General features: G+C 40.1%; 1 protein-coding gene across 1 annotated transcript in view; it reads left to right on the forward strand.

Moving 5' to 3' along the window:
• Positions 1–7,803: 7,803 nt before the first annotated feature.
• pdzrn3b (PDZ domain containing RING finger 3b) overlaps positions 7,804–12,886 on the forward strand; it is a 124,364-nt gene continuing 119,281 nt past the window's right edge. The window contains exon 1 of the mRNA XM_061833236.1: positions 7,804–8,608. Coding sequence (XP_061689220.1) covers positions 7,895–8,608 — 714 coding nt within the window. The 5' untranslated portion in view covers positions 7,804–7,894. The remainder of the gene's footprint in view (positions 8,609–12,886) is intronic.

Below are 12,886 nucleotides of genomic sequence, written 5' to 3' on the forward strand. Positions count from 1 at the left end.
GTTGCAATCGCAAGAGAAATCACAAGCAGACATCAATTGTGTTCTTTTCCAGAGTACATCATGTTTCTTCACAACATGAAACAGCATTTCAAACAGCAATAACTTATCTGACATGGGGCCCTCATGCTTTTGTCAGTATCTAAAAAGGTGGTGATTATAAGATGGGCCAACTCCAAAGCCTTATAAAGTGCCCACATTGCTGGCGCAAAGCAAAAGTCTGTACTTTGCACAGCAACGGGATCTGGTAGAACTTCAATGATAGAAACTAAAACCAGCCATTATTGAAGGGAGCCAGCATACATTTTGCATATTCATGTATTTGGTTCTTTCTTAAGAAGGGTACATGCACACTTTTTAAATTTCAGTGCGCTCTCAACATTTAGCCATTTTAAACAAGTACGTGGAATTTCAAAAATGCCCTTTGCGTAAACAGATTTGAACCTGCTCACTAGATTTCCCTGAAAAGTCAAAAATGAAACAGGAATAATATCCAAAATCACTAAAACTTTTTTTTTTGTACATTTTAATAACAGGTAAATACTTAATTTGAGATCCCAAAAAATGAGTATGACTTTTTGGCCCCCTTTTTTTCAGTCAAACAATAAATTATGTGCTCATATAGTCCCTTAGTCATACTTTGTGCAAGAGGTTTATGACAATATCTCATCTTTGGCTGTAGATAATGCACATTTGGAAACGTTTAATTGAGTATGGCATTGCATAAAACTGCATCAGCAAAATGAGAGGCAATGAGTAGAATGAATTACAGCAGTGTTTCCTTTTTTAGAGCTATGGCTCCCATTTTGCATTAAAAAAAAATCTCATGGCACACCACCAGACGAAAATGTCACAAAGTATGAAAGTAACGATGAGCTTGTCTCACGTTAAAAACGTACTGACTTACGCAGTGAGAAACCAAGCTAGGTTTATTTGGACAATATGCGGATATATGTCATGTCCCTGCCTTCCACTCCTGGCTGGGCGCGGCCAGCTGATTGCGAGACGCACACCTGCGCCTCATACGATCTGATGAACCCCTGTATATATAGGACCCCGGGCACGACTGGTCCTCCGCCAGATCGTCGCATCTCATGGCCCGTTCCAGCACTCCCGTATCTCTGCTCGTGAACCCGTGTGCCTGACTCCTTTGACACTTCTGCCTTCTTTGATCGATCTCCTGTCTACCGACCCTCACCTGTCCCCTGACCACCCTTGGAAGCCTGCCGCGACTAGTACTTCTGCTCTTTTGGACTGACCTGCTGGTAACCGACCTCAGCACAAATAAAGACCTCCTCTGTACTGCCTGCCTGCTTCTTGAGTCGTGCATTTGAGTCTGCCCTTGAGCCTCACTCGTGACAATATACTCTGCAATCAATGACTTATTTTATTGTAAGGATGGGGAACTGGCAGCTTGCAGACTGCATGTGGCCAAAGCAAAACCCCTGAGTGGCCCCTTGATTAATAAAAACAAATAAATGAATATAATGAAAATAATCATAACGATAATAATCATTTGGGAGTTTTAAGTCATGTTTCATCTACTTCCTCCTGATCATTTTCAAGTTGTAATCGCATCATTCAATCACCAGTAGACCACAGGCATCACTTCGAGACGTTTCCACTGGGTCTTCTCCATCAGGAATAGCATCAACAATAGAAAGCAGTATATAATTTAAAGGGAAGCCTATGTACAAAGATTGCTTCAAGACATTCTCAGCAGCCATGACCATCTTGAAGTGCTGATGAGTGAAACAAGACAAGGAGAGGATTTTTTGCATCGGGGATGGAAGCTTTGTCGCGTAATTTACCAGGAAGACCACACTAAACTTTTCTCTGCTCGTATTTGGTAAGATGCTGGCATACAACAGAACTTACCAGGACGTTACTATTATATCGCACAAAACTCACATGCAGTCCGGGTTTCAATCCAACAAAAGGGAAACATAAATGTACTTTAAGCCAAGAGTAAATATAATCAAATTTCAACAAATGACAGGTAACAAACATACTTGAACAATAATGATTAATGTCCTTCCTTTTTACAGAAAAATTAATGGCATCATGCGTGCCGGTAACCAAAGTTAATGCAGGAAGTGTACTGAAGCTGCTAAGCTCTCAAAATAAAGTACACAAACTACAGCGATTGTTTTTCTTCACAAGAACCATGCAGTTCATTTAAAGTGCATGAGCAGTTGCTTAAGTTTGTGTCGTTTAAAAATATTGACCTATTTAACGTCGTTAATAGTGCTGCAAAGTTGTATGGTGAGTTGGACAAGCGCCAGCCACCACAGGGGAGACGCTGCCATGCTCCTTCACTAATGCAGAGCGAACTGAACAAAGTCAGGAGACCTAATATTGTGTAGGCTTTGAATGACATGCAGGACAAACAGTAGAACATTAACATTTTGAGTAGGTTGGTTATTGTGGGGGAAAAAAATCTATAAAATGAGTTCCTCTCCTCAATGTTGAGTTGTTGTTCAGCAGTTTTGTGCCATATTTGTTTTTTTGTTATTTGCTTATTTTTTTTTTTCCCAAAGGGGCCCCTTTGCTCCAGGGAAAGAAAAAAACACAATATGTGGTTATTTTTGGATTCCTTCAAAGCCTTTGTTGTTGAAGAGTGGGTCTTGTTTTTACACTGTGATGTACACTGTTAACATTGCTGGAAAGTCTAGTTATTTACCACAAACCTGACAGAAAAATACTTTGAAGTGATTTTACGGGATAAGGGATTTTGGTTGATGTCACACAGAGAGTTACTGTATTTTGCATGCTGCAGAATCGTGAAGCCATGTGCTCCCAGCATGCATTGAGGCATAAAATTTTGAACTGTTGCCATAATATATACCTTAATCCTCAATGTTCATGAAAGATAACTATTGACATAACATTTTCCGTTTAACGTGTTTATATTGTACCCCCCTCCATCATTAAAAGTGCAAATGCAAGGATGTTTGCAGGTTTATTGTACCTTGTGCCAGTGGAAGAAAGACGATTTAATCGTTCTGCCTGTCACTATACGTTGGATGTCCCCGACACAGACTGGTGAACAAATATTTTGGCGGGAATTAATAAATAATTTTCATACAATTCAAATGAAATTGGATCATTTCCCTTGACCTCTCACAGCTTTCTTGCATATCACAGCACCTGTGTTGGGAATCACAGAATTCCACCACATGATGAAGACAGCTTGTTCAAAGGTTATTTTCTTTCAAATGTCAGCTGAACTTCATTCATATTTTAATTTGATCAAAACATCCCCTCACTGAAACTTGCATTTCTTCTCAAGAAAGATTTCTTGAAACTTGACAGTCCTTCCGTATTGCTCTGCAAGTGTTTCTTTTACGACTAAATGAAACATGGTTAATTGAAAGATGCTGTAATACCATTCTAAATGAGCAAACTTGTGAAAATTTATGAACTTATGAATAAGTGTTGAATTGGAAAAAAGGACCCTGCTACTTTTAAATCATGATTTCAGTGGAAAGAAATTATACAAGATGATGTTAACTCTTTTGAATCTCTCTCTTCGTTTTTTAAGTTAAAGATGTCCCAAAGATAATTCTGTGTATAATTGAGACATCGACAAGGTACAAGGGAAAAGTTATGAAGACATTTTCAGAACTGCTGTCAGTTATTTGTTGTGACAACAACTACTTCCTCATAACTGGGGACTTTATCATCCATGTTGATAATAGCATGAGCACAAATTCTAAAGAACTCTCTGGTATACTGGACACATTTCACCTTTCTCAACATATAAAGAGTCTAACCCATACTCAAGGTCACATCTTAGGCCTGGGCATCTCTAAGGATGTTGTAAGAGTACAAGCTCTAATTTTACGGATACCATAGCTTTGCCAAGAACTGTGACTGCTGAGACAGCTGATAAACGTTTGGATGAGTTCACTGGGAAAATCTCAGTTGAAATGGATAATGTGGCTCCTTTTAAAACTAAGACAACCTAAAGCCTAAAGCCTCATGGAGGAGGACTGTGATGGTGAAGGCTTCTAAAGCTAAGTATAGGAAAGAAGAACATAAGTGGATTAGACTTAACTCAAAATTGACTACGACCTCTACAAACAAAGTCTTTTTCATTTTAACCAAGTGTTCGTTAGGCCGGCGGCATGGTAACCAGCGGTACAGCGTTGGCCTCACAGTTCCGAGGACCGGGGTTCGAATCCCAGACCCCCATGTGCGGAGTTTGCATGTTGTCTCTGCGCCTGCATGGGTTTTCTCTGGACACTCTGGTTTCCTACCACGTCCCAAAAGCATGCAACATTAATTGGACACTCTAAATTGCCCCTAGGTGTGATTGTGAGTGTGACTTGTCTGTTTCCATATACCCAGCGATTGGCTGGCAACCAGTTCAGGGTGTGCCCAGCCTCTTGCCAGATGACCGCAAGGATAGGCTCCAGCGCTCCCCATGACCCTTGTGAGGATAAGGGACCTGGAGACCACACTCCACTATTTTCTGACTGAGGACTATGGTTTCAGATTGAGAGGTCCTGACTCTCATCCCAGCCGCTTCACACTCAGCTGTGAACCATTCCAGTGAAAGTTGGAGATCACAACCTGATGAAGCCAACAGAGCCACATCATATGCAAAAAGCAGAGAGGCAATACTTGGTTCACAAAAACAGACCCCTTCTATGCTTTGACTGGTCCATGAAAGTTATCAACAGAATCGGTGACAAAGGGCAGTCTTGGAGTAGTCCAACCCTTGCTACCAGCAAAGCTGACCAAACTCTGACACCAGTAGTCCAAGGACTGAACCATATGGTAGAGTGACTGTACCTGAATCCAACCTAAAGTCAAATTTCAGAAAAATGGTTTGGATAAGGAACATGTTTACTGAGACAAAATGACTTATCCTTAAATTTAAATAAAATTACATTTAATTATCTGCTCAAGATATTATATTTTACTTTCCATTAGTTATGAGGATAAGTGGCTCAGATAATGAATGGATGGATATTCCATCCCTGTGAGACCAAATAAAATTCCATTCAGACTTGGCCTGTTTATTCTAACTGAGGCGTTTACATGGACCATTTTCATTTAGTTCTAAAGCAATTGCGATCGAAATAGAAAGCTCCATATAAACAATTCAATTTGTCCCACACATTGTCAGCTGATTGGGATGATTGAAATTCATCGTCCCAAATCATTCCTCCTAAGTTTCCCGTATTTCTGATTGAAATCCAGTCTGCCTTTGAAAGTGTTCTATTCCCAGTTCCCCATTTAAAATTCCACAAAAATGTTGCAAAGCATCCATGAAAATGAGCAGACCTTGAAAAACTGGCATTTTCATATGTATTAATTCGACCTGATGGGGAAATGACAGCTAAATGTTAATTTTATTGCTATCCCGTGGCTGCGTGGGTTTTCTGACCAAAACACTGTTGAGAAACAGTTCAACAGCTGAAACTGTCAACTAGCTGTCTTGATGCTCCACCTTCTGACTTTTTCAAAACATTTGTAAATTCAGTACTGGGTGATTTGCAGCAAATAACCAATTTCTCACTTCAGTCAGGCAAGTTCTTAAAGTAGCTGCTGTTAAGCCTCTTCTGAAAAAAAGAGATCCTTCCCTTCATCCCCAACCAAAATTTTTGAGAAAGTGTTTTTTTTTCAACTCACCAATTCCTTACATTGATTTTTTGGACACAATTCAATCTGGTTTCAAAATGCATAAAAGAACATAATCAGTTCAAATGCTGAATGATAAAAGGCTGAACATTGATTCAGGAAAGGTGTCAGTTCTGGTCTTTTCAGATCTCAGAGCGGCTTTGATACAGTAGTTCATGACATACTGTAGAACAGGTTGGAAACACGAGTAGGACTAAATGGAACAGTCCATAAATGAGTCACATCCTACCTAAAGGACTTATTCCGTAACCATTGGAAGTGTTCACTCTCATCGAAAGCCAATGACCTATGGGGTCCGGCAAGGGTCAGTTCTTGGACCCCTCCTGTTCACCCTGTATATTCTACCCTATAGTCAAATTCTCAAGAACCTTAATGTTGACTATCATTGCTATGCTGATGACTCACAGTTATACCTAGCCGTTTCCAGATTACTACAGTTTAATTGCGGTGTTGTGTCATTGCCTAAAACAGATAAATCACTGGATGAGTCAAAACTTTCTTCAATTAAACCACAACAAAACCAAGATTATTGCTTTTAGCAGTAGGGAAAAGAGGATTGCAATGAGTAAATACCTGGAGTCAGACCAGGTCTGTGTGTTGAAAGTTTCTGCTCATCCATGCTTTTATTTCAAGCTACAGATTGGGCTCTGACCGGAACAAAAAGATCATAACATGGGTATTACTGCAATTTATGGTCGTCTTTAGAATAAAGCTTGAGAACTTTACATTTCTGCTACTGGTCTATAAATCATTAAATGGTTTGGGCCTTGACTACATTAAAGGTGTGATCATGGAATATAAGCCCATAGGGCTGCCGACTCAGATCAGATACCAAAACAGAGAGTCCAAAGCAAACATGTTGAGGCAGCATTTAGCTGCTATGCTGCAGGCAAAAAATGGAATAAGTCGCCAACAGGATTGAAGTCAGCCCCAAGTGTCATGTTTTTAAGTCCAATTTGAAAACTCTTACTATTTTTTTTTATTGGGTTTTGGAATATTTCCACATTCGAATGATTTTTCCTGCAATGTATGTTGTTTCATTTTATTTTTTCTCTTCAAATGTTTTTAAGTTTCTTTTCAGGTTTCTCTTTATTTTTAAAAGTCTTTTGATAATGTAAAGCACGTTGAGTGACTTTGTGCATAAAATGCACAATATACATAAATTTGCATTGCTCTTTCAAAAGTACTTTGTGTTTACATATGTTGTGCATGTCTGAACACTCACCATTTAAAAACTGTAAAGACTGTAAAACCTTTATTCAGTGAAAATTGGCTGGGTTTTTTTACAGCCCTGTATGATTGTCAGAATTGCAAAACTTGACTACATGCATTTCGACTATGGGCAATATTTGGCTTTGCACACCTCTTTCTTTATGTACATCATGTGTTAATAGCTGTCGGTATGGCAAGTCAGTGAATTCTTAAAAAACTCATTTTTGTATTTGTAGTAGAGCGAATACTATACCTCGTTACTACACTTCAATGGATATTTCATGTATCTCTGTTCCAATTTGGTTTTGTTGTGACTTTTTATTTTATGCCTTACATTTAAAAACAGAAAAACCTGTATTTATTTATTTATTGTTTGCTTATTATTTAATGTTTTGAACCTCCATGGATTATGATGGGGCATTTAAAGAGAAAGGTAAAATCAACCATGGTAGTGATCTTGATTGATTGATGAATGGGTTGATCGATGGATGGCTGCAATGATTGATTGATTGATTGATTTGGAGGCTTACAAGATGGAAAAAAAAAAACGGTGATGACATTGAGGAAACATTAACATTTGCATTTACTAGGACGAAACAAGTTCAAAGAACCCCAATTCCCTATCCATGACCTTATTAAAGAGAATTGTTTGACGTGTTTGGGTGTGAATGGTAACACAAAGATTTTAATGGAACTGCAATCAGTTTAAAAAAAAAAACAACAACAAGGAGAACAAAAACAAGAACATTCTGGCAAATTCCTTTCGCTATTATTAATTTTCAAATAGTATCCACCAACACATTTTCTCTTGGCATTTACTTATAAGAGCTGTGAAACCAAAGTTCGATTCTTTCTGGAACTACAAACTTCCGAGCTGCACTAAACGCAGCCAAAAGTCAGGTCACCGAGAGGACCCTTGTAGCGCTAGTTGGTGTGCGAGCGCTCCTCCAATGACCAACTAAGAACGCCCCACTGCTCCGTCTCACGTTCCGGGGTGGGGAGCTCAGAAGTTTGCATTCGGTGTCGGTAAAACATGGGATTCGAGCTGGAGCGCTTCAGTGGAACAGTAGACCCGGATTTGAAATGCAATCTGTGCAATAAAGTTTTGGAAGACCCTCTGACTACTCCGTGCGGCCACGTCTTCTGCTCCGGCTGCGTTCTACCTTGGGTCGTCCAGCAAAGGAGCTGCCCCGTCAATTGTCAACGGATCTCCTCCAAAGAGCTGAACCACGTCCTGCCTTTGAAAAACCTCATCCTGAAGCTGGAGATCAAATGTGACAACCATGTGCGGGGCTGCGATGCGGTGGTGAAGCTGCAGCACCTGGCCGAACACGCCGGGATGTGCGACTACTCTCCGGCCAAGTGCAGGAATTTGGGATGCAACGAGGTGCTCAGCCTGCGGGACGTCGACGCTCACATGCGGGAGATGTGCGACTTTCGAGCGGCGGGGGTCTGCGAGCGCGGTTGCGGCTTGACGCTCACGGTGAAAGAGCAGCGACTCAACGAGCACTGCTGCGTGAGAGCCCTTAAAGCGCAGAACGGCTTGCTGCACTACAAAATGATGTGCCTGGACGGCGAGCTGAAGAAACAGACCATCGAAGCCAACAAGAGGGAGAAAGCACTACTGGCGCAACTTTCCGCCGCTCACGCGGAGCTGCAGACGACGGCGGTGAAATATCAGAAGAAATTCACAGAGTACAGCGAGAGGATCGACTCTCTCACCAAAACGGTGACTTTCTCCTGCAAGGTAAGCGGCGTCAATCCTTGCCCAACCGAAACATTTTTAAGTCCTGTTTTGGAGTACACGACCTAACCTGATTCAGACTTCCTTGTTCAAAGGTCAGGGTTTACAGGGCTCCCCAGTTAGGCTTTGGGCTGTCTGCTTTGAGACATTGATGTCAGCTGTGCCTCGGGCCAGCTGGCAGTCAATGGGGAGGGGGTGGCAAATATTTATATCACTTCTCTACACAATAATGGCCACCGTCCACTTACATAGCCGTCTGGCAGGATGCGTGTTTGGGGTCACCTTTCATTGAGACAGCCAACAGACTCAAATTTATACATGTACTGACTTGGCTTTCAGCTGGACTTGGAGCCTTTGGGATGGACTCAAACTTGTTTCCAAAGTCACATATTTCCATTAAAACAAGCTCACAGCTCACCACCAACCCAAAAATGTCTCCCCAAAACATATACAGTACTTTTAATAAAATTTCACTTTGTCACACAGACCTGTCGTAAATTCTGGGCCTGTGTCGTTAAACACAAAATCATTTTTCTTTTGCATCAATGGCAACAGGTTATTTGTACCTTCTCCTATTTAGTGGAGGAGCGTTTAACGGGCATATAAAGATAAACGAAGGTACATCTGTAACATATAAATAACAATTTTTAGACCAATTAAAGACTTTCCAGTCATTTATTTTGTAAATACATTAAATATGTTTGACAATAAAGTCTGAAAACATGCTCAAAGACTGAGGATTAAAGTTTTTCAGTTCAGAATTTTCCAGTTATATAATTTTCAACATCTCTGTAGGATGGATGTCAGGGGCGGGGCTAAAATACAGCCCAGGTATGCACATGGGCTTCTGGGATTAGTCGGCCCAAGCTTTCCTAATTTATATGGCTGCCACACTTCCATCAGACTTCCCTGAATTGTTACATATTATTTTGGCTACAGTGTGTACCTGTGCCACGCACGTCACATTTTATGCCAGTGGTCCAGTGGAACAGCGTTAGTGCCCATCCACTTCACCCCAGTTTACCACAGCTGTGCCCCACCTGGACCTTCACAATAGAGACACTTCAGGGAACGCCATCTGCTTTATTACGCTCGTTCACCTGCTAAATAGAGAGCTAATCAGGCAGCTTGTCCAAGAAGTCGCCCCCTAACTTGGGTTTTGCATCTTATGTGCATTAACGTAACAGCGTCATATCAGGGATTGTTAATGGTTTTATAGATACAGTGAAAGTGAGCATGCGTTTGTGCAAGCCACAGGCACATACTTGATTGACAACTGAAGGGGAGTATTTAGCGGAAACGTCAACGCAGTCCTGAAGATGGAGGGCGGGCTTTATATTTCATGATTTGAGACCATTATTAGACAAGAATCGAGAGAGCAGAGTTCGATGGTTTAGAAATGTTCAGAGACGAGAGAGTGAGTATATTGGTGGAAGTGTACTGAGGATGGAGCTGCCAGGCAAAAGAACGAGAGGAAGACCAAAGAGAAGGTTTATGGATGTGGTGAGCGAAGACATGAGGGCAGTTGGGGTTAGAGAGGAAGATGCAGAAGACAGGCTAAGATGGATGGCGACCCCTAACGGGACAAGCCGAAAGGAAAAGAAGAAGATTTTATAAAATTAGTATTTTGTTTATCATTAAAATTTGGTTGACAATTAAACAATTAAAACACTATTTTCTGTGGTGTATTCAATTTAAAGTACTTTTTTTTGTCCTTTTCCAGGCTCTGTCACTGAATTGGATCATTTACGGATGATCTCTCACAGCACGCAAATGTGTTGCGACACAGTAGTTGGGAATTACTGGATTAATGGATAATAGAGATTCGTATGCAAAATTAAACAGCACATTATTAGTTAAATAAATTAACTAAATTGATGAACAAAGAAGTTACGTGCTTGGCAGACGACCAATCCCGGGTGTAATCTGCTTCTCGCCAAATGTCAGATGGAATAGGCTTTACAAATCCCGCAGTCCTAATCAGGACAAGTGAAACAGGAAATAAATCGCTGGGTGTGGAAAGCAGTGCAATAGAGGACTTGAGTCAACAAACCACAGCACTATTTACAACAGTATTAGCACTAACTGGATACTCTGTACTGTCACTTTTTTTTCTTTTGTTTTGTCATTCAATACAATTGGGAAACAAACTCAATATTTTCTTCCATGTTCAGTTCAGTTGTGTATATATCTGTCCATAAATTAGATTTTTTTTTCCAACCACCCATTTCCCTAAGTTTTTACGTGATGTTTTATTTCTTCAATGTGGGTGTAGTTACCTGTGATATGTTCCAGTAGACTGATAAATCACACATCAGATGCTCTGATGTAGGGCATGAAATTGCTCATGGTGGTATAAGGAACTGGTAACACAGCTGGTTCTTATCCTTCCTTTGAGCACGTCACAGTCCTACTGAGCTATACATTCATCACATCATTCCCCGTGTAGTCTCCTGTTCTTGCAGGCCTTGAACAAGCTTAAAAGAAATGAAAATTGGTCTGGAAGTGATCCACAAAAGAGAAAGGCAGCTGTTTTTTTTTTTTTTTAAATGTCTTTAGCTGAGACCCATCTTGGCACACAACTTCATTGTTGTGATGTCACTCATCAGATTTAAATGCATCAACTACAGTTTGGGTAAAAAAATATGACTGTGTTAGCATTGCATCTTTATGTACAGGTGCATTCTTCCAATGAAAAGCCTTTGGACAATCCTGTATATCAAGCCGAGGTCAATCATATTATTATTTATTTTCAAAATGAATGAACAACGATCATAAGGGCTTCAGACTTTTTTTTTGCTTTACAAATGACAATTAAGGAGTTAATTACTTTATGTGTTAAAAAGGCAGACTGTAACATATTTGGCCTGCTCTCCCTTTTCAGCTGGCTTCATGTATTTGATTACCTCGTCAAAGGTTGGGGGATGGAAGTTTTGAACCATGTGCAGATCATCTTAGTCTGGTCCAAATTAACCGCGTGTTAGTCAGAATATGAAAGTTTTACCTGCTGAATTTTGGTCTGTCTGTATACATGTACTGTACTTTATGCCAAAAGTTTCTGCTGGACTCAACCAGTGATTATGTTTTAATATAATGTAAATGTTTAACTAAAATTAACTTGGAGAGTCACTGACTTGGGGTATAGCCTGACTGGTACAGCTGTCCTGTAAAATGTTTGAATTCATTTACCCATACCGCCCCAATCGCCTATGGCCTTTATTCGCACTCAGACATCAAGCCATCATTCCATGATACAGTACTGCATGTACAGAAACTTCCCCAACTTTGTGCCTAATGTGAGTTTGCTATTGAGTTGCTCTGTTTTTTTTTTCTATACAAGATGGTGCTTATCATTAACAACTGGAGGGAGGAATGATTAGCATCATTTATACATGGTTATGTTGTGTACCTGTGCACTTGCTTATGCATGAACGATACTAAGACAAAGTGCATCTCCTTCAACCGTGATGGGGTCAGGGAAATGGATGTGGAACACTCACACTAGTCAACCAAACCGGATTTGAGGGGGACATGTCTGCATGAGCTCGTTAATGATTGCCTTGCAAGGATTTGGCCTTTATCTTGTTAGCCTGTAGCTCAAAAGAATGAAACATAATTACATTACAATTACAGTAGCTATCTGATTGAATTAGTCTCTCTCCTTGGACAAAGATTATATATAGACCCTTTTCCCAAAAAATTTAATTTCATGGATATGTTTTATTTCCATAATTCCATTGAAAATGTGAAATTCACATGGATTATGGAATCAGATCCCACAATTGAAACAATTTTAAGTATTTATTTATTTTTACATAATTTGGGCTTCCAGTTTCTAGAGGTCATGAAATTAGGAATTCCAAAAATTTGAATATTGTGAAGAAATAACTATTTATTTCTCAGTTTTTGTAGGGCAAAGAGAAATAAGGGATTCATTAAATGAATCCAAATATGGGACCTTCAAAGCAATATGTTAATCATCACTACTTCTTTGGGAATCCCTTTGCGTTAAACATTGCCTTGTGCCTGTTATGGAAATCCAGATTTCATTGATGCTTGCTGTCAGTTCTGTCAAGTTTAAACAGCCGAGGACTTTTAAAATAAAATTATCAAGGAAGGACGACAAGAGGAACTTATGGCGCGCGAGGAGAATGTGGGATGTGTCTATTTCACAATCTTCAACCCATTCTAATCACATCTCCACGTCTCAACTTTTTTATTCCTTAGCATGGTCCGCATCACAAAAAGCAAATTGTGACAAACAAAGCAACCATGACAAAA

Source organism: Syngnathoides biaculeatus, chromosome 10 (genome assembly GCF_019802595.1).
Source record: "Syngnathoides biaculeatus isolate LvHL_M chromosome 10, ASM1980259v1, whole genome shotgun sequence".
NCBI classification, from domain to species: Eukaryota; Metazoa; Chordata; class Actinopteri; order Syngnathiformes; family Syngnathidae; genus Syngnathoides; species Syngnathoides biaculeatus.